We start from the raw sequence: 27,588 nt of genomic DNA, 5'->3' as shown, positions 1-27,588 counted from the left end.
AAAAGACTTTGCCTATTTATGCCCCTCATGCCCCTCATAATTTTGTAAACTTCTATAAGATCACCCCTCAGCCTCCAACGCTCCAGGGAAAACAACCCCAGCCTGTTCAGCCTCTCCCTGTAGCTCAAATCCTCCAACCCTGGCAACATCATCCTTGTAAATCTTTTCTGAACCCTTTCAAGTTTCACAGCATCTTTCCGATAGGAAGGAGACCAGAATTGAGCGCAGTATTCCAACAGTGGCCTAATCAATGTCCTGTACAGCCGCAACATGACCTCCCAACTCCTGTACTCAATACTCTGACCAATAAAGGAAAGCATACCAATTGCCTTCTTCACTATCATATCTAGCTATGACTGCACTTTCAAGGAGCTATGAACCTGCACTCCAAGGTCTCTTTGTTCAGCAACACTCCCTAGGACCTTACCATTAAGTGTATAAGTCCTGCTAAGATTTGCTTTCCCAAAATGCAGCACCTCTCATTTATCTGAATTAAATTCCATCTGCCACTTCTCAGCCCATTGGCCCATCGGGTCAAGATCCTGTTGTAATCTGAGGTAACTCACCTCGCTGTCCATTACACCTCCAATTTTGGTGTCATCTGCAAACTTACTAACTGTACCTCTTATGCTCGCATCCAAATCATTTATGTAAATGACAAAAAGAAGAGGGCTCAGCACCGATCCTTGTGGCACTCCACTGGTCACAGCCCTCCAGTCTGAAAAACAACCCTCCACCACCACGCTCTGTCTTCTACCTTTGAGCCAGTTCTGTATCCAAATGGCTAGTTCTCCCTGTATTCCGTGAGATCTAACCTTGCTAATCAGTCTCCCATGGGGAATCTTGTTGAACGCCTTACTGAAGTCCATATAAATCACATTTACCGCTCTACCCTCATCAATCCTCTTTGTTATTTCCTCAAAACACTCAATCAAGTTTGTCAGTACCTGAATTGGGTTTTGAACCTATGATCCTCAGATTATTTCTCTCATACTCCACCAACTGAGGTTACCAAAGCATAAAACTTCACCTCAATACATCAGATTCCTTTCAAGATATGAGAAATTAATGAATTGTGATGGTTGGAAAACAATTCCCAGTTAACTGCTTGGAAGGAAGCTGTTATTCACCATTACCTAATCATCCAGTGACGACGCACAAGGGATCATGCAGGATTTAAGCTTGAGAGCGCCCACAAATGCATATACGGATAACCCAAGACAAGAGTCATAGAAATTTTCACACCAACCTGTACAGGTGTATTATGACACTCTTCTGGAGTAAGTGGGACTTGAACCTGGGCCTGATGCCTCAAAGGTAGGGACAATGCCACTATGCCACAAAAACTCTTGATCTTTCATAACTAACAAGTCTTGTATAGAAACTAGGAGTGGGAGTGAGCCATTTGGCTTTTGAAGCTTGCTCCACCATTTATTATAATCATGGCTGATCATCCAACTCAATATCCTGTTCCTGCTTTTGCCACATTCCCTTTAGTGCTAAGAGCTACATCTAATTCCTTGAAAACATTCAATGCTTAGGCCTTCACCACTTTCTATTGCAGAGAATTCCACAGGCTTACCACTCCCTGTATGAAAAAAAATTCTCCTCATCTCAGTCCTGGATGTTCTACCTTGTACCCTTATTCTGTGAATTCTGGTCTCATCTTGAAGGGGTACTTGAACCAGGGCCTGGCAAACTCAGAGGTGGGAGAACTACTCACCAAAGCACTCCAGCTTGTGTTCTACTCAATCTGATCAAAGATATTATTGTGGAACTGGTGGGACTTGAACTTAGGCCTCTTAGTTCACAGGTAGGGTCTCTACCAATGCACCAAAAGAGCCCCTCTAACAGTGTTTTGCTGACTCCGAGGAAAGAGAACATTTATTAATTAAATTCAGCTGCCATGGTGGGATTCAAACCTGTAGCCCCACAGCATTGGCTTGGACATCTGGATTACTCATACCTGACAGTGGCTCAGTGGTAGCACTGCTGCCTCACAGTGTTAGGGAACCAGGTTCAAATTCACCCTTGGGCAACTCTCTGTGTGGAGTTTGCACATTTTGCCTATGTCTGGGTGCTCTGGTTTCCTTCCATAGTCCAAAGATGTGCGGTTAGATGGATTGGCCATGGGAAATATAGGGTTACAGAGATAGGGTGGGTTTGGGTGGGATGTTCTTTGGAGGGTCAGTGTGGACCCAATGGGCCAAATCGCCTGCTTCCACACTGTAAGGATTCTATGTCCTTTGGCTGATATTAAGAGTGAAGGCACCTCTCTCACTCTTTGAATGGTAAGTCAAAACTTCATAGTCTATGATGGAGAATTTTTCCTTTGTTTGGAAAATAATTTTTAAATAATTTTGTTCTTATTTAGCAATTGTTGATAATTGTTGAGAGTGCTGCCGTTTTCTGTAGTTTGCAGAAATTATCCAGCTGCATAATAAGAAATGACCAGAGATTTCCAGTCTTATTTAAGATTGATAACTGCTTCCATTTTTTATCCAGTTACAATTAAACCATTAAAATAGAAGCAATTATTTTACAATTAGTATTTCTGAATACAAATAGTACTTCTGAACTTTAAATAACCTTTTAAACTCTCACCAGAGATAATCTTCTGTCTATTGCACCAGCTTTCTTCTGCCCTCTTGTTTGATGCTGTCTACGTCATTGTCACTGCTGTCCATGAACTTAACCGGAGTCAGGAAATTGCTGTTAAATCCTTGTCCTGTGGCTCAGCACAGATTTGGCAACATGGAACCAGCCTGATGAACTATCTGAGAATGGTGAGTAATCACATTTAGAAATCAAACCATTTAGGATTCTGCATATATTCTATGAAGCATCATTGTTCTGGATGGAACTTTTATAGGATTACTGTCTCTGATCTATACTAAACTAACTTGGTCTGCCCCATTTGGTGTGCATAGTACAGTTAGATAGGGTCTCGATAGAATCTACATTGTCTTCTGCTACTTTTACATGACATTTCCTATTATTTATGGCAAGCATTTTTTTGTTGATAAGCATGTACATCTCTGTGGAAAAGTGAGCCAATTGACTAGTTGAGGGTCTTTCTCGTATCTGAGCCAGAAGCTTATTGTTCAATTCCCAAGTCTTGAACAAAAAATCTAGACTAATACTCAAGTCCAGTCTTGAGGGAGTGCCACAGTGTCAGAGAATAAGAGGGTCAGTCCTGAGGGCATGCTGCACTATCACAGAGTCAATGCTGAGGGAATGCTATGCTTTTGGAGAGTCAGTGCTGAGGGAGTGCCGCACTGTCGGAGAGTAAGAGAGTCTGTCCTGAGGGCGTGCCACACTGTTGGAGGGTCAATGCTGAGGGAATGCTGAACTGTCAGAAGGTCTGTGCTGAGAGTGTGCCACACTGTTGGAGGGTCAGTGCTGAGGGAGTACCGCACAATTGGAGGGTCAATGCTGAGGTAGTGCCGCACCGTCGGAGAGTCAGTGCTGAGGGAGTGTTGCACTGTCGGAGGGTCAGTGCTGAGGGAGTCCTGCACCATTGGAGGGTCAGTGCTGAGGGAGTGCCACACTGTCTGAGGTCAGTACTGAGGGTCAGTGCTGAGGGAGTGCTGCGCTGTTGGAGGGTCAAGAATGAGAGAGTGCTGCACTGCTGGAGGCTGCACTATTGTAGGGTCAGGAATGAGGGACTGCTGCAGTGTTTGAGGGTCAGCATTGAGGGAGTGCAGCACTGTCGGAAGGTCAGTGCTGATGGATTGCTGCACTGTCAGAGGGTCAGTGCTGAGGGAGCACTGCACTTTTGGAGGGTCAGTGCTGAAGGAGTGCTACATTGTTGGAGGGTCAGTTTTGAGGGAGCACCGCACTGTGGGAGGGTCAGTACTGAGGGAGTTTGCACTGTCAGAGGGTCAGTGCTGAGGCACAGCTGCACTGTCAGAAATTATATTTTCCTGATAAGATGTTAAAGCCCATCTGCCCTTTCAGGTGGATGTGAAAATTCTTGTGGTGCTACTGGAAGCAGACCAGGAGAGTTCTCCTAGTGAGCTGGATTCTATGTATTTTGTATCATTAAAACACATTTTCTATCCATTATCACATTATCAGTTATGAGATTTTGCTGTGCACAAATGGTTGTCACATTTTATGCTTTAGGACAGTAACTGCACCTCCAAAAGTATAAAGCAGTTTAGAACTTTCTGAGGTTGTGATAGGCGCATTGAGAACAACCTAGCTCTCAATGCCGGCAAAACCAAGGAACTCGTTATTGATTTTCGGCGGGATGTTACTCATTAATACACCTTAATAACACATAGGTGGAACAAGTGGAGAGAATCAAACTCCTGGGAATGGTTATCAACAACAATCTTTCTTGGACTCTTCATGTGAAAGCACTGGTTACAAAAGCCCAACAACGTCATTTCTTCCTCAGGCTGCTAAGGAAATTTGGCATGACAGTGAATACCCTTGCCAACTTTTATAGGTCTGCCATTGAGAGCATTCTGCCTAGGTGTATCGCTACCTGGTATGGCAACTGTACATTCAAGATTGGAGACGGTTACAGAGAGTGGTGAACTCGGCCCGGACATCATAAAAGCCAACCTTCCATCTATGGAGTCCATCTACCAGGCCCGCTGTCAAGGAAAGGGAGCCAGCATTCTCATAGATCCATTCCATTCTGGCAATGTGTTTCAACAACCTCTACCATTGGGCAGAAGCCTGAACACACGCACCAGCCGGTTTCTAAACAGTTTATACCCTATTGTTGTTAGAATACTGAATGGACTCACAAACTCTGAACATTTGCCTGTAACTGTGTTTTTGTTTTTGCTGCTGATTACCTATTATTTACTTATCTATACTACTTAACTCTGTGATCTGCCTGTATTGCTCATTAGACAAAGCTTTTCACTGTACCTCAGTACATGACTGGATTACCTACAGTGTGGAAGGCCCAACAATTCCACACCAACCTTCTAAAGAGTAACCCACCCAGACCCATTCGCCTACATTTACTAATGCACCTAACACTATGGGCAATTTAGCATGGCCAATTCATCTGGCCTGCACATCTTTCAGATTGTGGGAGGAAACTCACGCAGACACAGGAGAATGTGCAATCTCCACACAGACAGTTGCCCGAGGCAGGAATTGAACCTGGGTCCCGAGTACTGTGAGGCAGCAGTGCTAACCACTTAGCCACCATGCCGCCCCACTGTGACAATAAATTCAATTCAATTCAATATAGAAATACAAGTCTTTCTCTCTGTGAAGATGAGGAAATATGTTCACCATTGAACTATGTATACCACCTATACACGAGTGAGAAATCTGTACTACTTGTATAAGAGTGGAAACCTAGTTTATCTGACATCAATAAGCACATTAGCAATGATTGGTTTTTCTATCTCTTAGTTGATGGTTTCTTTTTGACATTCGGTGCAGCTTTAGTCAACTGTTAACATAGTAACATTAAGTTGCATTGAGTCCCATGTGTAGAAACTGGCCACTCAGCCCAAATAATCAGTACCAATGGAGACACAACCCTCACTTCTCTTCATCTTCTCATATCAACATTTCCTCTATTTGTTTCGCCCCTCATTTTTTAATCTAGCTTCCCCTTAAATGCACCTGGGTTATTGAGTTAAAGCAGAAAAGGGGCATGTGGCCCATCATACCTATGCTGGCACTATGAAAAAGTATCCAATTAGTCCTATTCCCCAACGTCTTCCCCATAACAATGCAATTTTTGTTTCCCTTTCAAATATTTATCCAATTCTCATTTAATACTGAAGATGTTTCCATCACCCATTGATGCAGTGCACCTTTCAAAAGGGAATTAGATAAATATCTGAAAGTGGGATAAAATGTATGCAGTGATTTAAATATCTGAAAGGGTAAAGAAAGTAGATGAAGCAGTATTTCAACTCTTGGCATCTCAAAGTAAACCCACTAAAATCATGATCATGTCCTTCCACCATGTGGCTAACAGCAAATTGCAGTCTGACATCATAGAGTCACTGAGAGGGAGGCCATTCAGCCCACTGTGTCTGCACCACCTCTCGAAATGAATATGACAACTTAGTGCCACCTTCCTGCCTTTCCCCCCTTGCACATTGAATGGTTATTTAAATAGAAACTATGCCCTCTCGAATGCCTCAATTGAACCTGATGCCATCTCATTTCCAAGCAACACATTCCCAACACTAACTAAAAGGTAAAGTTGCCTTAGTCTTATCAGACTATAGCATTACTCTCTCATTAAAGAGAGAGAGAGAGAGAGAGAGATAGCTGGTGCTGGTTTAACCAGAGGGTCACCACACTTTGGGTAAGGGGAGAGGTTGAAGAGATCCTTCATGGTAACCTCTGTTGTGTGAAAAAGGTTTCTGTTGTGCCACATTTGCCTCTTTTACAAATTACTTTCAATCTGTGCTTTCTCATTCTTGATCCATCTACAAACAGGAATACTTTCTCCTATCTAGTCTTTCTAACCCCGATGAGAAATTTGCAAATTTCTAATAGGTTTCCTCTCTGCCTTCTCTCAAAGGAGAACATTCCCAACGTCTTAGACCGATCCTCATTGCTGAAGTTTCTTATTCCAGGAACTATGCTTGTTACCCTGTACTGCATTCTATCTCCAATGCATTCACATGTTTCCTTTAATGTGACACCCAGAACTGTGCACAATTCTCCAGCTGAGTTCTGACAAGTGTCTTGTACTTACTGACAGGCCATTTGAAAGATTAACATAAAAGACCAGAGTACGCATCATCCAGAAACAACTTGTTCCAGCTGGGACTCCAGTGCACACTGTCTTCATACTGTCACCCTTGTTCTTGTGCCCTCTTCAGCAAAACACAGCTCCCTTGTGTAAGCAGGGAGCAGCCACACCAGCCTAGGCACTGTCCTCAACATATCAATATGGATCATTGGTGGTACACTGAATTCAGTGGCTGTGCAAGAGCCCGAGGCCTGTCTAATAACCACCTGCGTCAAAAGGCAAAAAAAAAACTGATACTATTTCATTGTATTGAAGTCAATCCACAAAGATATTTGGGGTCCATTGCATATGCAACTTAAATTGTACAGTTTTCTGGAGCAATACGGATTTTGACAAAAATGATCAAAGTACCGTCTCCATATTGTAAAAAGATTTCTTGGATGCATTTAAAGAATTCTGCTCTCTCTAAACTGTTCATGCTGTGAGAACCCCAGTAATGTTGGGGAAGTTGAAATCTCCTATTAACTGTAAAGTATTACTTTTATATGTCCCTGATATTTCCCTACATATCTGTTTTTCTATTTCTCTAGTCTGTTAAGGGGCTATAGTACATTATAATTGCTTCTTTTTGGTTTTTTGACGTTCAACCCATATGGCTTAATTTGAGGAGCCTTCTGGGATATCACCCCTCCTTCCAGTTGTAATTCAATCTCTGATCAAAATTTACAACACACCTTCCTCTTTACCTCATTTCCTGTATTGTCTGAAGACCCCATATCCTTGAATATTGAGCTGCCTGTCCTGCCCCTATCTCAACCATGTCTCAGTGACACCAAAGACATCATATCCCCCTGTTTTAATTTGTGCCCTCAACTTATCTGTCTTTATCATCAGACTGCTCAAATTAAAATAAACACCATCCAAATTTGCCAAATTCCCTTGTGCCTTAGCTGGTCTCCAAATCTTTATGCCTTCCTGACTCTCTTACTTTCTCTTCTAAATTTGCTCATTCATTCCCCCTCTATCTCCACCCTGCCAAGTTAGTTTAAAGTGTCCCCAACAGCACTAGTAAACCTCCCCACAAGGAGGCTGGTCCTATTTTGATTGTAACTTATCCACTTTGTACAGGTGCCACTGCCCCAAAAAATGGTCCCAATGCCCCAGAAATTTAAAGCCCTCCCTCTGGCACCATCCCTCCAGCCATGCATTCAACTGGACTAACCTCCTATTCCTATATTCACTCACACAAAAGTTGCAAAATATCATATGTAAAGTTGATTGATGAGGGAAGAGCTATAGATGTCATATACATGGACTTCATTCAGGCTTTTGATAAGGTTCCCCATGGTAGGCTGATGGAGAAAGTGAAGTCACAGGGGGTCCAAAATGTAGTGACTTGATGGATAGAGAACTGTCTGGGCTACAGGAGGCAGAGAGTAGTAGTGGAAGGGAGTTTCTCAAAATGGAGAACTGTGACCAGTGGTGGTCCACAGGGATCTGTGCTAGGACCACTGTTGTTTGTGATATCCATAAATGATCTGGAGATAAGTATAGCAAGTTTGCAGATGATACTAAGATTGGTGGAGTAGCAGATAGTGAAGGGGACTGTCAGAGAATGCAGCAGAATATAGATAGATTGGACAGCTGGACAGAGAAATGGCAGATACATTTTGGAAGATCTAATTCAAGAATTATATGATAAATGGAAAAACCCCTAGAGAAAATTGATGCACGGAGAGATCTGGTGTTCGGGTCCATTGTACTCTGAAGGTGACGACGCAGGTCAATAGTGTGATCAAGAAGGCATACGGCATGCTTTCCTTCATTAGACAGGGTACTGAGTACAAGAGTTGGCAGATCACATTACAGTTGTATAGGACTTTGGTTCGGCCACATTTGGAATACTGCATACAGTTCTATGTACATGCACGTGTGGATGCTTTGGAGAGGGTACAGAGGAGGTTCATCAGGATGTTGCCTGGTATGAAGGATGCTGGCTATGAAGAGAGGGTGAGTAGATTAAGATTATTTTCATTAGAAGGGCAGAGGTTGAGGTGGGATCCCTTTGAGGTCCACAAAATAATGAGAGATATAGACAGGGTGGATAGCAAGAAGCTTTTTCCCAGAGTGGGGAACTCAATTACTAGGCGTCATGAGTTCAAGGTGAGAGGGGAAAAGTTTAAGGGGGATAGGCGTGGAAAGTTCTTTACACAGAGGGTGATGGGTGCCTATAACACATTGCCAGCGGAAGTGGTGGAGAGGGACGCGATAGCATCATTTCAGATGTATCTGGACAGGTACATGAATGGGCAGGGATCAGAGGGATACAGATCGTTAGAAAATAGGTGACAGGTTTAGATAGAGGATCTGGATCGGCACAGACTTGGAAGGCCAAAGGGCCTGTTCCTGTGCTGTAATTTTCTTTGTTCTTTTTAATTGTAAGAAGGTGGTAGTACACTCTACATCGTAATAATTCACTGTCTCAAAGAATGGTGACCTCATTTCTCTTCTTCCCCAACTTGTCTAAACACTTTCAAAGGGCTTATGTATGTAATCCACCTGGTTTCTCTCTTTCTGAGCCTACTTTTAAAGTTGTATGACTTATTTATTTTGCACTTGTTATGCTTTTTTTTAAATTATGTCTTGTATTTATGTCCTTTAATTCAAATCTTTCACTCAAGTAGAAACACTTCTCAAAATCTAATTTATCAAAACTGTTTCAGAATTTTAAGAACCTCTAACTTCAACTGACTGACTTCTCCAGAGAAAAGAACCACAGCCTGCTTATCCTGATAGGTTATCCTGATTGGTGGTCCCCGCTCAGTTCTGCATCCAGTCCTCTTAGAACATGATGATGCTGCCCATTTAACAAGGTCGTAAGGCAGATGTACCGATATGTCTGAACTGGCAACTTTAAAAGTGGCTAACAGATACTACCTAAGTCAACAATCAGAAGAGGCCTTTAGGTTTTTTTTTAAAACACTTGTACAATGAAAGGGGAGTGGCCAGATCTCCCAGCTTAGATTTTTTTCTCTAGTTTGATTTTTAGTTTGAAGTTGCTGGTCAAAGAAAACTGCTGAGGAGAAAGGTTCCCAGATTCAACAGAGGTTTTCTGGCTGACTCTCTCACTGACATCTCTCCTGTAAGAACCTGTGTTTAATTTTACTTTTCTTGCCAAGGGGTGTGTTTTTGGGATGTTTCAGGAAATCGGAACATCTCTTTGTTAAGTTGTAGGAGATATTGTGTCCGCCGGGTTTTCAGGTAGGTTGTTATTCTATTTTCTTGTCTCTTTTCTTCATGTTTCATTCAGTAGAGTGCAAATAAATTCTGTTCTTTTAAAATTGAGTGGTTTGACCAGCTGCATCACTCCAGGTATATCCACCTTACACCTGTCTAAAACAACTAGAAAAGTTAGGGTCTGGGCTTCCTTCTTGAAATGTTTTGAGACAGGGTCTAGACTGGTCCATAACAGAATCAAGGAGAGCTTGCTCTGCCATTCAAAGTGATGACTGATCTGTCACATAATTCCACATCCCATCTTTACTCATATCCCTGAATGCTTTTGGTTTAAGTAAAGTTGTCAAATACAGATTTAAAGCTTTTTTTTCTATTGTCATTCCAGTTAATGTGGTACTGATGAACCACCCAAACAAATGGAATGAGTATTATTGGGATTAAGTGTAAAGCTGAAATTTATCTGAGATGAAGGGTAAGGAGAATATGTGCAAGACTTAAATAACTTTGTCTAGAAGTATGAAAATCTGCATCACGGTAGAGAAGTGTGGAAATAAAATGTAGCTAAATAAAATGGATTGTAAGTATTGCAGTCAAACTGACTCTGGAATTGAGCTTCATGTTCTTAAGTTTTTGTCAGTGAACGTATTTGAAATGAAACTGTGTCAATGACCAATTTTTGATGTGCCCAAATCCAGGTGGAATTAGAAGGTCTAACTGGTCATATTGAATTCAACAGCAAAGGTCAAAGAACTAATTACATTCTGAAGATTATGCGACGCAGTAGAGATGCACTGAATCAGGTAACGGGAGAAGTTTTGCTTCTCCTAAAGTTTTTGTGTAGCTTCTTTGGGATTTAGTAAACAATTTTGAGAAATCGCTATGCTATGTTGTCAGCAGCCAAACTCATCTCTGCAAAAAACAGGTGAAAAGAAAATTCAATTCTGGTTCCGCCATAATAGACTGATCATCTCTTCCAAAGCCTGACTTCAACAATTTCCGTTGCTGGAACATAGGGTCTCTTTCAGATTTGCCAGGACAAATTCCCAGGTACTGGCATTACTAATAGCCAAACGGTGACATCTCAGCTCAGACAATGCATTAAAGGTGTGAGGTTAGTCTGTCTGTATCCCAATCTTGAGTCAGACTGGTTCTATTTCCAAAGATAAATTTTTAAAATGTTACATATATTGACTGCTTGCAGAATGTGCATTTTTTGAACAAAATAGAAAGTATCTGCAAATATATTTCTGCAAATACAAATTCACCTCATAGACTTATATGTGAGTGTGTGTGTATAAGGGGGAGAGAGAGTGGGTGCATATGAGTGTGAGTGCACATGAGGGAGTATGTGTTTGTGAGTGTGAAAGCTTTGTAAAATATGTGTGAAGGTGTGATGGAGTGTAAGCCTGTGAGAGGGTGTGTGTGTATGTATGAGAGAGAGGGTGAGTAGGAGAGAGGGTCTGTGAGTGTATGAGTATGTAAGACTGTGCTTGTGTGTGTGAGAGAGTACAGTGTAGTGGGGTCACCTGTAATGTTACATGAACCCAAGGTTCCAGCTGAGGCCATGCTCATGGGTCTGAACCTGGCTATCAGCCTCTGCTTGGCACTTTGCGTTGTTGTACAGACACGAGTTGCAACTGATAGGGTACCCTTCATTGTCCAATACTTCCTGGGAGCCGAAAAACTATGCGATGTTTTTGTCGATGAGGATGGGCACCACGCCAAGACCTCCCAAACGCCTTCACTTCTTGCCTTTAAACAACCACCAAACCTTAAACAGACGATTGTTTGCAGCAAACTGCCCAGCCTACAGGACAATATTGACCACAACATTGTACTACCCTGTCATGTCAACCACTGCAAGACATGTTAGTGTTGACAAGGTTACCACCATTACCTGTGGGGACACCACCCACCATGTATGCAGTAGGAACTCATGTGATTCAGCCAATGTTGTCTATCTCATACACTGCAGGCAAGAATGCTCTGAGGCATGGAACATTGGCAAGTCCAAGCATAAGATATGACAATGGATGAATGGGCACCGCACAACAATCACCTGACAGAGATGTTCCCTCCTAGTCAGCGAACAGTCAAGGGCGTTCATCACGGATCTTCGGGGTGACCATCTCCAAGGTGTACTTTAGGGCAGACAACAATGCAAAGTGCCAAGCAGAGGCTGATAGCCAGTTTCAGTAGCCATGGGGTTGGCCTCAACCGGGACCTTGGGTTCATGTTACATAACAGGTGACCTCATTACACTACACACTTTCATACACGATCATGCACACACACGTGTGCACACATATACACACACTCTTACATACTCACAAACTCACGCAAACCTTCTCGTGCGCACACACCACACACATGCACACTCACAAGCTTATACTCCATCACACCTACAAACACATGTAACGAAGCTTTCACACATGCAAATACACATTTTTTCATGTGCACTCACACCCGCATGCACACTCTCTCTCTCTCATGCATGCGCACTCACACATACGTCTATGAGGTGAATTTGTATTTTCAGAATTCTATTTTGCTCAAAAAATGCACATTCTGCAAGCAGTCAATACATGTAATATTTTGTAAATTTCCCTTTGGAAATAGAATCAGTCTGACTCAAGATTGGGATACATCACACCTTTTAATGTATTGTCTGAGCTGAGATGTCACCTATTGTTATGAAATCTTAAGTTATCTTGAGAAGGCGACTGAAACGATGTTCTGGGATTTACATGTTAATGAACCAAAAGTTGTAACCCATTCTAAAAGATGAAAGACGTAACAGCAATCCAGGTCTGTTCAATATAATCATTCTAGTTGCATGACACTGATCTTTTGGTATAAATTCTGTGTCTTATTGCCTTATTCTCCACAGCCACCTGATGAAAGAGCAGCACTCCAAAAGCTAGTGCTTCCAAATAAACCAGTTGGACTATAATCTGGTGTTGTGTGATTTTTAACTTATTTCATGATGTAAAGTCTTATGTCAATGACATTTGAAAAGTAAAAGAAATTGGAAGTTTTTGTTTAGGTTTAAAGTAAATTGAAATATTGTGAAGCATTGCTTTTTGCAGGTGCTTTTCAGAAAGTTGTCCTCAGAAAATTGACATCATGGTAATGAAATTGAAGCCGCTTTAAGAACAAGTGAAAATGAAGAATAACAAATATTTTATGGTTTTAGCTCCTTTCCCTTACCCATCAACAGGTATAAAATTTTGTTTCCTTCCACAGGTTGGAATCTGGCACTCAGAGAATGGGCTAGTGATGGACAAAAAAAATTACTTTTTAAATGCTTCAGAGAGTTTGTTCAATAAGACTTTAATAGTGACAACAATCTTGGTAAGCAGTAGCCATAAACTGTACGTTTATTGTGTACATAATCTGTGTAGCACAACTGGAGAGTGAAATGGAAAAATTAACCTGATACACACTTTCAATGTGTAAAAATACTCATTCGTTGAACTATCATAGTTTCATGGTATGAGTTAATCATGAATCACTTCTGGTCTCCCTCTTATAGGAAGGATGCTGGGAAATTTGAAAGGGTTCAGAAAAGATTTACAAGGATGTTACCAGGTTAGGAGTGTTTGAGCTATAAGGAAAGGCTGAACAGACTGGGGCTGTTTTCCTTGGAGCATTGGAGGCTGAGGGGTGACCTTTTAGAGATTTATAAAATCATGACGGGTATGGTTAGGGTAAATCGACAAGCTCTTTTCCCTGGGTTGGGGGAGTCCAGAACTAGACGGCATATGTTTAGGGTGAGAAGGGAAAGATTTAAAAGGGACCTACGGGGCAACTCTTCATGCAAAGGGTGGTACGTGAATGGAATGAGCTGCCAGAGGAGGTGGTGGAGGCAAGTACAAATTATAACATTTATAAGGCATCTTATAAATAGAAAGGGTTTAGAGGGAAATGGGCCAAGTGCTGGCAAATGGGACTAAATTAATTGAGGACATCTGGTCGGCATGGACGAGTTGAACCGAAGAGTCTATTTCCATACTCTGTATATCTATTACTCTATGACTCTAAATAGCATCATTCAAGCCAAGGCTACAAAGGTGATAAGAAATAAGGTATCTGAGGTATATGCACCTAATTATAGTGACAATCCCATATAAGTCTTGAATAGTTTTATTGTCACAAGTACTCAAATGAATACAGTGAAAAGTTCTGTATTTCAACAGGATCAACTAGCTGTAAATTTAAATGTTGTCATTGTAATGTCACAAAAACAGCCATAGAAAGAAAATTTGGATGCAAAAATCGGTTTTAGATTAGTTCTGCTTGATATCTCCTTATTCTCAGAGGCATGCAAGTTTGCATTGGACATTGGTTGACCATTGGAAATATCTATCCAAAATATTAATATATCTAAATGAAGTTGATTTTGTAAGAGTATCAAGATGAGTAAATTGAATTGAGATACGCAACTTCCATTATCACATTGAATGGTGGTACAGGCTCAATGGCATAGCTGACATTCTGCTCTGTGCATGTTCATTAAGATGTTGATGTAGTTTAGAACAGTTTCTGCTCGGACTAGTCAAGTTTGAAATGATATTCAAACTGTAGTCAACCTGAACATAAAGCTTTCCTCTCCAGCAGCAGTTTAAATGTAAGTTGAGATTGAGATACTTGATTATTCTCATTGATGTTTAAAAAGCTCAGGGATTTAATGAAAGCTTTGGAAATTAGGAAGGAGTTTGATTGAGTGAAGATTGATTGAGATTCAGTGATGAGATTGTATCAAATTAAATTATCAGTAAGAATAGAGAGAGATGTCAAAATTCTTTATGTAGATTTATTGGGTGGAGGCAATACCTTACCTCAATTGCAGTATCTTGTAAGAGAAAAAGAATATAAATATTTGAAGCAGGGTAAACTACAGGACTGTTCACAGATAGTAGAATGAGTTTGTAGTAAAGATCACCTACAAGCATGGTGGATCAATAGCCTCCAATTGTCCTGCAGGAGAAAGTGAGGACTGCAGATCTGGAGATCAGAGCTGAAAATGTGTTGCTGGAAAAGCGCAGCAGGTCAGGCAGCATCCAGGGAACAGGACAATCGACGTTTCGGGCATAGGCCCTTCTTCTGGATTCCTGAAGGAGGGCCTATGCCCAAAATGTCGATTCTCCTGTTCCCTGGATGCTGCCTGACCTGCTGCGCTTTTCCAGCAACACATTTTCAGCTCCAATTGTCCTGCAGACCTATACAGTTCCCTGTTCTAACCATGTTTATTTATGTTTGACCAGAGAATGTTGACTGATCCCTTTGACCTTTCTGAAGACATATGTGACTTGCAACATTATTACTTTTTGCCTCCTGTCATTACCAGATTTATGCCCACAGCTTACCCATGTTCATGACACTGCCCATATTATGCTAATTACACAGTTCCCAGACAGTTAGCAATTTTTGTGCTCACAGTTCTCATTGCAAAAGTATCCCCTTTGCCTACCAGCTGCAAGTCAAGCGAGGTTTTGAGGTATAACACTATTATTTAAAAATTCTTAATTCTTCATTTAGGACAATGAGATCCTCAGTTTGCTTAACCTAACAAAGTATGAATAAGCAATATTCATGAGTCAAGTAGAATTTATTAAGCAGGATTTTATAAATTCTTAATAAACAAGAAATGTAGCAAACAATGGGCATTTTGATCCCTCAAGGCCCAAGATTCCTTGAATATTGCCATTTATGGGCAATGCCTTTTTTCTGTTCTTGAAGTGATCTGAAGTTAAACACTAAGAAGAATTGTGCCACAGTAGCAAGTAAAACTATGCAGCAAAAAATCTGAGTTTCCAACTCTTATTCCTAATTCCAAGAGCTGTCCATTTCTTGTTAGGAAATGGTTTCCATTAACTTATAGAAAGGGGTTCAAGGGTTGCAGGGAAAAGGCAGAAGAATGGAGTTAAGAAACATAGCAACCATGAGCGAATGGTGGATTAGTAATATAGTCAGAGTCATGGAGGAATACAGCATGGAAAGAGGCCCTTTGGCCCAAACTGGTCCATGCTGACCACAGTGCCCACTCAGCTTGTTCCAATTGCCCTCATTTGGCCCATATCCCTCTAAACCCTTCCCATCCATGTGCCTATCCAAATGTTTTTTAAATGTTGCTATTGTACCTGCCTCAACCACTTTCTCTGGCAGCCCATTCTGTATGAGCATCACGCGCGGTGTGAAAAGTTGCCCCTCAGATCTTTCCTTAATCTTTCTCTCTTAACCTTAAACCTATGCCCTCTAATTTTCAATTCCCCATCCCTGGGGAAAAAGACTATATGTATGCATCCTATCTATACCCCTCATGATTTTAGATTAGGTTCCCTACAATGTGGAAACAGCCTTCAACCCAACAAGTCCACACTGACCCTCCAAAGAGTAACCCACCTAGACACATTTACCTCTGACTAATGCATCTAACACAATGGGGCAATTTAGCATAGCCAATTCACCTGACCTGCACATCTTTGGACTGTGAGAGGAAACCAGAGCACCGGGAGGAAACCCACACAGACATGCTGCCCAAGGCTGGAATCAAACCAGGGTTCCTGGTGCTGTGAGGCAGCAGTGCTAACCACTGAGCCACAATGATACCCCAACTTATACCCATCATTCTCCTACGTTCCAAGAAATAAAGTCCTGTCCTAGCCAACCTCCCCCTATAACTCAGGCTATTAATCCTGGCAACATTATCGTAAATCTTCTTTACACTCGTTCCAGTTTAGCAATGCCTTTCCTATAACAGGGTGACCACAACTGTACACAATGCTACAATTGCAGCCTCACCAATGATTTATACAACTATAACATAATGTCCCAACTCCTATACTCAATGCCTGATGGGCTGAATGGTCTAATTCTGCTCCTGTATCCTACAGTCTTTCCATTGGCTTAAGATGAGAGACTTCACTTGTTACTTCACTGATATAACTAGAGTCCTGGTAGCTAAACAAATATTAATCTCTTAGTTCCTTTAGCCTAGAGAATAATATTTCATTGTGTGAAGAAATGACACAACCTTTTACATCAGGAGTTGTACAAGCAATGTTGCATATTGTTGGCCGAGCTGGAAGTTTTTGTTGCAAACGTTTTGTCCCCTGGCTAGGCGACATCATCAGTGCTTGGGAGCCTCCTGCGAAGCGCTTCTTTGATGTTTCCTCTGGTGTTTATAGTGGTCTGTCCCTGCCGCTTCCAGTTGTCAGTTTCAGCTGTCCGCTGTAGTGGTTGGTGTATTGGGTCCAGGTCGATGTGTTTGTTGATGGAGTTTGTGGATGAATGCCATGCCTCTAGGAATTCCCTGGCTGTTCTCTGTCTGGCTTGACCTATGATAGTAGTGTTGTCCCAGTCAAATTCACACACACGCAGACAACAAGCAACATAAATTCGACTGGGACAACACTACTATCATAGGGCAAGCCAGACAGAAAACAGCCAGGGAATTCCTAGAGGCAACAAAAACTTCCAGCTCGGCGAACAAACCACAGCATTGCTGTGGTAAATAGTGAGAAGGAAAACTTTATACTACAGGACAATATAGACAGGCTGATCACCTGGCAGAACAATGACAAATGGGATTTAACCCTGAAAGGTGTGAGGTGGTGTATTTTGGGAAGACCAACAAGGCAAGAGAGTACACATTGAGTGGTGGGATCCTTGGAAGTACAGAGGACCAGAGGAAGTTTGCTGTGCATGTCCAAAGATCATTGAAAGCAATGTTGTCTTGCAGAGCAAGATACTTGCACGTTTGATTTACTTACTCTGGCTATTTCAGCTACATAGCAGTCTAGCTTCCATATTAGTTTATAGTCCAAAAAGGAAAATATGTGGTTCCTTACGTACTTCCAAGCTTAAAGAGATTAATAACTGGTTTAAATGCGTTTCACCACAAAGCATCATAAAATATATACAATACAGCACAAGAAAATTACATTCATTCATTTATTCCTCATTCAGTTTTTAAATAATTTCCCATCATTTGTCCCCCTTAATTCTTAAAGTATTCCAGCACAATCACATTCTTGATAAAGCTTTGCTAATACATTATCTTTTCCAGCAATGTGAACAATTGTCACATTAACTTGTTCATTCAATATGCTCAATTGGAGTAATCTTACTATACAAGTCTTATATTTCTCTGCAAAAGAGAATGTTCTCTACAAAAGGTAGCAGATTGTGGTCAGTATACATGAATGTCAGGCATCCTGTAGTCAAGTGGTGGTGTCTACCCAATCAAAACATTTCTGAATAAGTTGATTAAAAATAGCAATATTAGTGTTTCTTTACAACTGTGATGGATATAGAATCCAAAATGTCAAGATAACAAACCCAAAATCTAATTTTTCGCTGTAGAGTGCTTCCTTTGACATTGTACTAAAATAAGATGGTAGTAGAAGCAGCTAAAACGATCCTGCAGTTGGAACAGGCATCCCTGATGGATTTACAAGAATTAACAAAAACCATGCTGATAGGATTGAAAAATTAATCAGGGGTTGAACTCCCTGTCAGAAATAAGAAGTAAGAGGTAATTGAAGTACTGTCAAAGTATCTGGGACTGGTAGAAATACAAGAGTGAACTGATATGCAGCGTGAAAGCAAAATATTGTGGATGCTGCAAATCTGAAGCAAACACAAGAAGTATTGGATAAACTCAGCAGCACCTGTAAGGAGAAAAGCAGACTTGATATTTTGAGTTCTATATGAACTCATCTTCAGATACACAGGTTGGTGTGTCTCTTAAATTAGGAAGGATTCAATTAGAGTCAAATATCTTGACCATGAAGAAGAATTAAAGTATCTCATGAAAAAGGTTTGAGGCAGCTTGAGATAGAATAGGAGGGGATTTGATCACCCAGTGGTATCACCGCTGGATTATTAACCCAGAGATCCAGGTAATATTCTGGGACAGGGTTCAAATCCCGCTGTGGAAGATGGTGGATTTTGAATTCAAGAAAACTCTGGACTTGAGTCTAAAGATGACCATGAAACTGTTGTTGATTGTTGATTATGATTTGCGACCTGAGGTTTCCTGAATAAATCGACCTGATCTAAGGGTAAGTAAAAGAGATCTATTGAAATTAATTAAGGAAAGCTTTGAAGTCAAAAAGACAAATCGTCAATGTTGCATTATGTGTGCATGTCTATCTCTCTCTCGAGAGAGAGAGAGAGAGAGAGAGAGAGAGCGAGAGAGAGAGAGAGACTCTCAGGAGCATTGGAGAGGCAGAGATGTCACTGGATTACCAGTGACACAATTTAATAAAAACCGAAAGAACACAGATGCTGTAAATCAGAAACCAAAACAGAAGCTATTGGAAAAGGTTCAGCAGATCTAGCAGCTTCTGTAAGAGAAATCAAAGTTAGCATTTCTGGTCAGATGACCCTTTCTCAGAACTCAAACTGAAACTGACACAGATTAAAGGGAGGAGGGACTTGGGGGCGGGGCGTCGGAAATGTGATAGGTGGAAAGAGGTCAAGGTGAGGGTGATAGGTCAGACTGGGGTGGGGGCGGAGAGGTCGGGAAGAAGATTGCAGGTTAGGAAGGTGGTGCTGAATTCGCTGGATTAGACTGTGCCAAGGTGCGGGGAGGGGTAGTGAGGAAACTGGTGAAATCCGAGTTCATCCCTTGTGGTTGGAGGGTTCCTAGGCGGAAGATGAGGCGCTCTTCCTCCAACCGTCGTTTTGTTGTGGTCTGGTGATGGAGGAGTCCAAAGACCTGCATATCCTTGGTGGAGTGGGAGGGGAAATTGAAATGTTGAGCCACAGGGTGGTTGGGTTGGTTGGTCCGGGTGTCCCAGAGGTGTTCTCTGAAACGCTCCTTACTGTGTATGGTTTTGATCTCCTTAAAGGAGGGTGGACTGAAAATTGGAGCTGATCAGCATGATCTTATTAAAAGGTAGAACAAGCCCAAAGGGCTGAATGGCCTACTCCTGCTTCTTAACCTTATGTCTTCATATATAAACAGAGACAAACAAGCAGGTCCTGTTCCCTTTCTTGTTTCATTTATTTGCTCCCATTCCATTTTATGGTGTTTTATTTTCTTCTTTTTAGGTGTCCTCATTATATACACAGTTCTCTGCTCAGTGAACTTATTCTGCAAATGCTATCCTTGAACTGAGCAATAAAGTGGCAGGATGGGGCCTTCCCAGTAGTTGTGGTGAGTTTATTTAGTGAGTAACTGAGCCATACAGAGTGGGAGAGCAGGTTAAATTCCCAATCTATAATAAATTACCTCTTTTCACACAGAGTAACCTTAGCGCATTTATATAAGGGAGGAAGTAGTCAACAGAGAGGGACTTGGTTCCTCCCTCAAGATTAGAAGAATTAATACTCTACTCCGTACATCTGCATTATAGTTTCACTAAGACTATGCCTCAAATAGTAGGTGACACCTATTGATTGACCTATGGCAGTTTGTAGGTAACTTTTACTGTACTTTAAGGTCATCGCTAAACATATTAGAAATTATACTTCTAAGATGATGTAGGATAACAATATTTCTTTTTTATAAGAGACTTCATAACAAATGTTGTATTTTAGTTCTATGACTTTGGTTCATGATGACACTGTCACAATGTCAGATTTCCAGATATCAGTTTCAAATACTGCAGCATTAACTGAATGGTCAGCTTGTTATGAATGATGTTCATCTGTAAATTCATAGGTTTTTATTTTATCAGGTTAATGGATTAATTTCCATATTAAAATAGCAGTAGTAAATTTTATGTGGAACATAGACCTACTAAATATGTACAATAGCTGAATGCAAACATAATTTTCCTTTTCTGCAGTGTTGTGTGAAACAGCCTATGTGTACCTACTCTGTTTGGCTCTTTGAACAAAGTGTCGTGTTTTCTTTAGGAAAATCCTTATGTGATGCTAAAACCAAACTACCAGGAATTGGAAGGAAATGATCGTTATGAGGGGTTCTGTGTGGATATGCTGAAGGAGCTGTCAGATATCCTGAAATTTTATTACAAAATCCAACTAGTAGCTGATGGTGTATATGGTGTTGCAGAGTCCAATGGCACATGGACTGGGATGGTTGGTGAGCTTATTTCAAGGGTAAGTACTGAACAACATAAACATAATGACAAATGAACTAAAGACCAGCTTTAAATAAGTTGAGGTTAAGTAATCTTTCTTTGTAACTGAGGATCATGTTGATGCTGACAGTCATGCACTTCAGTGCTTGGGCAAATCCTGGAGATTCAGCAATCAATTGAAAGGCTTCACTTGAAATTTCACTCCTTTGTAGATTGAGACTATTAGTTTATTTTACGTCAGTGAATATAGTCATCAATATGAAAGTTTAATTGCAGGAGCTCTAATGTGTACCTGTTTTAAATCCCCACTGTCAGCATCACACATTACCAGGTGAGCTGTATCATTGTAAAATGTAGAGAAGTAGATCACCTCTTACTTTAGTCCCGAAAGTGCTCCTGTTCAATGCTAATATGACTTTTACTCCTCTCACCCCATAATTCTTTTTCCTAATTGTGTTATCACCAAGTATGTGTTAAAACATAAGTGATAACGTTTGGGCAATGTTAATGTAGAAGTTCCACCTAGGAGTCTTTTAAGACACAGGGCCTACTGCCCTAAAAGTCCTGTGGCTTTGCCCAAATTTGCATGCAGTGTAGGGATTTGAGGAGGCAGTTCACCACCAGGATCCAGGGGGGTGGGTGCATCAGGGCACAGTAACAGGGGCACAGGTCCCTAGGGAACTACTGTGCTCAGGTTGGGATCTGGGAGCCCATAACTTATATGCCTGTTCACCAAAACTAATTTAAGGACAAAGTTAAAAATCATGCAACACCAGGTCATAGTCCAACAGGTTTATTTGAAACTATAGGCCCATGGAAGATAACACAATGAAGGGTATGTAGGTTAGTCCAATCTTGAGTAAGATAAATGGCCGGCACAATATTGAGGGTTGAAAGGCCTGTATTATGCTGTACTGTTCTTTGTTCTACGTTCTATCACTATCTAGTACTTCTCCTTCATCAGGTAGCTAATTAGGGACAATTAGTGATAGAACGTAGCTCCAGGCTGAATACTTTCCATCTACACAGTGAAAGTGAGGACTGCAGATGCTGGAGATCAGAGTCAAGATTAGATCGGTGCTGGAAAAGCACAGCAGGTCAGGCAGCATCCGAGGAGCAGGAAAATCGACGTTTCGGGCAGGAGCCCTTCATCAGGAATGAGGCTGGATGCCTCGGGGGTGGAGAGATAAGTGGGAGGGGGTGGGGCTGGGGAGAAGGTAGCTGGGAGTGCAATAGGTGGATGGAGGAAGGGGTAAAATTGATAGGTCAGAGAGGAGGGTGGATCACCACCCTCTGTCTTCTGTGGGCCAGCCAATTCTGTGTCCAGGCTGCCAGATTTCACTGTATCCCATGCTTCCTTACTTTCCGCATGAGCCTACCACAGGGAACCTTATGAAATGCCTTGCTAAAATCCATGTATACCACATCTACTGCTCTACCTTCATCAATGTGTTTTGTCACATCCTCAAAGAATTCAGTAATGTTTGTGAGGCATGACTTGCCCATCACAAAGCCATGATGACTATCTCCAATCAAACTATAGTTTTCCAAGTAATCATAAATCCTGTCTGTCAGAATCCTCTCCAATACTTTGCCCACCACTAACATAAGACTGACTGGTCTATATTTCCAAGGATTGTACCTATTCCCTTTCTTGAACAAGGGAATAACATTTGCTACCCTCCAATTATCTGGTAGTACTCCAGTGGACAGTGAGGAGGCAAAGATCATCGCGAAAAGCACAGCAGTCTCTTCCCTCGCTTCCTGTAGTAACCGAGGGTATATCCCATCTGGTAGAAAGTGAGGACTGCTGATGTTGGAGGTCAGAGTCGAGAGTATGTTCCTGGAAAAGCACAGATTCCTGATGAAGGGTTTATGCCCGAAACATTGATTCTCCTGCTCCTCAGATGCTGTCTGACCTGCTGTGCTTTTCCAATACCACACTCTCAACTCTATATCTCATCTGGCCCAGGGGATTTACCTCGGCGTAGTTCTCTTCACTATCCCTGATCAGCCCTACCCTCACTCTGGCCATCCTCTGGTTTCTCACACAAGTGTAGAATGCCTTGGGGTTTTCCTTAGTCCTACCCTCTAAAGCTTTTCCATGTCCTCTTCTAGCTCTCCTAAGTCCATTCTTCAGTTCCTTCTTGGATACCTTGTAACCCTCTAGAGCCCTGTCTAATCCTTGCCTCTTCAACCTTAAGTAAGCTTCCTTCTTCCTCTTAACTAGATGATCCACATTCCTTGTCACCCAAGATTCCTTCACCCAACCATCCCTTCCTTGTCTCAGTGGGACAAACCTATCCAGCACTATCAGTAAGTGCTTCCTCAACAGCCTCCATATTTCTGTTGTGCATTTCCCTGAGAACATCTGTTCCCAATTTAGGCATCCCAGTTCCTGCCTAATAGCATTGTAATTCCCCCTCCCCCAATTAAATACTTTCCCCTACCATCTCCTATCCCTCTCCATGAGTATAGTAAAAGACATGGAGATGTGATCACTATCATCGAAGTGCTGTCCCACCGAGAGATCTGACACCTGACATAGAGTCTTAGAGTCATAGAGATGTGCAGCACAGAAACAGACCCTTCGGTCCAACTCATCCATGCCGACCAGATATCCCAACCCAATCTAGTCCCACCTGCCAGCACCTGGCCCATTTTCCTTCAAACCCTTCCTATTCATATACCAATCCAGATGCCTTTTAAATGTTGCAATTGTACCAGCCTCCACCACTTCCTCTGGCAGCTCATTCCATACACGTACCACCCTCTGCGTGAAACAGTTGCTCCTCAAGTCGTTTTTATATCTTTCCCCTCTCACCCTAAACCTATGCCCTCTAGTTCTGAACTCCCCCACCCCAGGGAAGACACTTTGTCTATTTATCCTATCCATGCTCCTCGTGATTTTATAAACTTCTATAAGGTCACCCTTCAGCCTCCGATGCTCCAGGGAAAAACAGCCCCAGCCTATTCAGCCTCTCCCTATACCTCAAGCCCTCCAAGTTTCCTGAAGAAGGGCCTGTGTCCGAAACGTCGAATCTCCTGTTCCCTGGATGCTGCCTGACCTGCTGTGCTGTTCCAGCAATAAAGTTTCAACTCAAGCCCTCCAACCCTGGCAACATCCTTATAAATCTTTTCTGAACCCTTTCAAGTTTCACAACATCCTTCCAATAGGAGGGAGACCAGAACTGCACACAATATTCCAAAAGTGGCCTAACCAAAGTCTTTTACTGCCACAACATGATCTCCCAACCCCTGTACTCAATACTCCGACCAATAAAGGAAAGCCTTCTTCACTGTCCAACCAACTGCGACTCCACTTTCAAGGAGCTATGAACCTGCACTCCAAGGTCTCTTTGTTCAGCCACATTTCCCAGGACCTTACCGTTAAGTATATACGTCCTGCTAAGAATTGCTTTCTCAAAATGCAGCACCTCACATTTATCTAAATTAAACTCCATCTGCCACTTCTCAGCCCATTGGCCCATCTGATCAAGATCCTATTGTAATCTGAGGTAACCATCTTTGCTATCCTCCAATTTTAGTGTCATCTGCAAACTTACTAATTATACCTCTTATGCTCACATCCAAATCATTTATATAAATGATGAAAGGTCGTGGCCCCAGCACCGATCCTTTTGGCACTCCACTCACAGGCCTCCAATCTGAAAAACAACCCTCCAATATCACCCTCTGTTTTCTCCCTCTGAGCCTTCTGCATCCAACTGGCTAGTTCTCCCACTATTCTATGACATCTAACCTTGCTAACCAATCTCCCATGGGGAACCTTGCCGAACACTTTACAGAAATCCATATAGATCATGTCCACCCCTCTGTCCTCATCAATCCTCTTTGTTACTTCAAAAACTCAATCAAGTTTGTGAGACATGATTTCCCATGCACAAAGCTATGTTGACTATCCTTAATCAATCCTTGCCTTTCCAAATACATGTACATCCGGTCCCTTGGGATTCCCTCCAACAACTTGCCCACCACCGAGGTCAGGCTCACTGGTCTATAGTTCCCTGGCTTGTCCTTACCACCCTTCTTAAACAGTGGCACCACATTAGCCAACCTCCAGTCTTCCGACACCTCACCTGTGACTATCGATGATATAAATATCTCAGCAAGAGGCCAGCAGTCACTTCTCTAACTTCCCACAGAGTTCTAGAGTACACCTGATCCAGTCCTGGGGATTTATCCACGTTTATGGATTTCAAGACATCCAGCACTTCCTCCTCTATAATATGGACATTTTTCAAGATATCACCATCATTTTCGCTACATTCTATACCTTCCATGTCCTTTTCCACAGTAAATACTGATGCAAAATATTCATTTAGTATCTCCACATCTCCTGCGGTTCCACACAAAGGCCACCTTGCTGATCTTTGAGGGGCCCTATTCTCTCTCTAGTTACCCTTTTGTCCTTAATGTATTTGTAAAAAAACCCTTTGGACTCTCTTTAGCCTTATTTGCCAAAGCTATCTCATGTCCCCATTTTGCCTCCTGATTTCCCTCTAAGTATACACCCATGTCTTTATACTCTTCTAAGAATTCATTTGATCTGTCTTGTCTATACCTGACATATGCTTCCTTCTTTTTCTTAACCAAACCCTCAATTTCTTTAGTCATCCAGCATTCCCTATACCTACCAGCCTTTCCTTTCACCCTAACAGGCATATACAGTCTCTGGACTCTCGTTATCTCATTTCTGAAGGCTTCCCATTTTCCAGCTGTACCTTTACCTGCAAACATTGCCCCCAATTAGCTTTGGAAAGTTCTTGCCTAATACCATCAAAATTGGCCTTTCTTCAATTTAGAACTTCAACTTTTAGATCTGATCTATCCTTTTCCATCACTATTTTAAACCTAATAGAATTATGGTCGCTGGCCTCAAAGTGCTCCCCCACTGACACCTCAGTCACCTGCCCCATCTTATTTCCCAAGGGTAAGTCAAGTTTTGCACCTTCTATAGTAGGTACATCCACATACTGAATCAGAAACTTTTTTTGTACACACTTAACAATTTCTTCTCCATCTAAACCCTTAACACAATGGCAGTCCCAATCTATGTTTGGAAAGTTATAGTTTGTTGCCAAGCACCAAATCCAATATGGCCTCCCCTCTAGTCGACCTATCTACATATTGAGTCTGAAACCCTTCCTGGACACATTTGATAAAAACTGCTGCATTCAAACTATTTGAACAAAGGAGGTTCCAGTCAATGTTCGGAAAGTTAAAGTCACCCATGACAAAAGCCCTGTTGCAAATCTGCTCCTCTGTCTCTGTTAGTATTGGATGATCTGCTCCATTCCTGTTTGTGACTTCCACCCATACTGACTCTGTAAATAAGCCCTTCTCGACAACCTCCTTTTCTGTACCTGATGAGCAATGCCACTCCCTCACCTCTTTTAACTCCCTCCCACCCCACCCCACCCCCATCCCCCAACCCCACTTTATTCCTTTTGAAACATCTAAACCCTGGAACATCCAACAGCCATTCTTGCCCCTGTGAAACCCAGGTTTCCATAATGGTCACAACATCATAGTTCCAAGTACTGATCCATGCTCTAAGTTCATCACCCTTATTATTGATACTTCTTGTGTTAAAATAGACACACTTCAACCCATCACACTGACTGCACCTTTGTCCTCTCAAGTGCCTATCCCTCCTCACAGACTGCCTGGATGCTGTATCTGGCTGTTCACTACCTACTCCATCATCTGATCCGTAGCTCCAGTTCCCAACCCACAAATGTCACTGGAATGGTAATTCTGGACTCGAGCTAATGCTGTGGAGGCACAGGTTCAAATCACATTTCAACAGCTGGTGGAATTTAAATTCAATGAAATACAGTTTCATGGTCCCCATTATGGAGACTGTTACTGGTTATTGTAAAATCCATTCTGGTTCTCAAACCCCCTTTAGGGAAGGAAATTTGCCCTTCCCTGGTCGAGCGCACATGTGACTCCAGACCCACAGCAATGTGATTCTTAACTGCTTAATGAAATAGCATAAGTTCATTGTGCAACTAGTGATGGGCAAAAAATGCTGGCCAAGCCAGTGACACCCACATCCCCATATAAGAACAAAATTGAGTCTGGGTGAATGTAACTTAGAGAAAAATACACTGTACACATTGTGATTTCAAACCCAGTAGTCAAATACCCCAATATGATAGATACACTGATTTCTGTTTAATTATTGCTGATAACTGGTTACATTGATTTTGATGTATACAAGGAAAGCTCTCCATATAAACATGGTTTAAAAGTTTAGGCAAAACTATTTTTTCTTTCTGATATTAATTTTATGCTTAGATCTTATGCTTACCCAATACCAAATACCCAATATGCTTTAAGTACAGTTGGTGACATGTATTTGTGTGTTGTTCAGTCATCACTGTCCTGTTCTGTTTGTTATACTTGTCATGTGTTTACAGAAAGCTGACCTGGCTGTAGCAGGTTTAACCATCACAGCAGAACGTGAGAAGGTCATCGATTTCTCCAAGCCATTTATGACTTTAGGAATTAGTATCTTGTACCGAGTTCAGATGGTAAGAGACCTGTTTCTCTACAAGTCAGTATGCAACT

At 41.8% G+C, this 27,588-nt stretch overlaps 1 protein-coding gene across 3 annotated transcripts in view; it reads left to right on the top strand.

The window, feature by feature from the left end:
- The window catches only part of grik4 (glutamate receptor, ionotropic, kainate 4), a 189,578-nt gene that overhangs the window by 126,424 nt on the left and 35,566 nt on the right, over positions 1–27,588 (top strand). For 2 of the 3 annotated variants that reach the window (XM_043676445.1, XM_043676446.1), the window contains exons 9-13: positions 2,634–2,786; positions 10,627–10,731; positions 13,178–13,285; positions 20,804–21,007; positions 27,438–27,551. In XM_043676445.1, the coding sequence (XP_043532380.1) occupies positions 2,634–2,786; positions 10,627–10,731; positions 13,178–13,285; positions 20,804–21,007; positions 27,438–27,551 (684 nt within the window). The remainder of the gene's footprint in view (positions 1–2,633; positions 2,787–10,626; positions 10,732–13,177; positions 13,286–20,803; positions 21,008–27,437; positions 27,552–27,588) is intronic. The other variant, XM_043676447.1, reaches the window with a different exon arrangement.

This window comes from Chiloscyllium plagiosum, chromosome 35, assembly GCF_004010195.1.
Source record: "Chiloscyllium plagiosum isolate BGI_BamShark_2017 chromosome 35, ASM401019v2, whole genome shotgun sequence".
Classification (NCBI taxonomy): domain Eukaryota; kingdom Metazoa; phylum Chordata; class Chondrichthyes; order Orectolobiformes; family Hemiscylliidae; genus Chiloscyllium; species Chiloscyllium plagiosum.
Note: the sequence above shows the minus strand (reverse complement) of the source record. Positions and strands in the feature narration are given on the sequence as shown.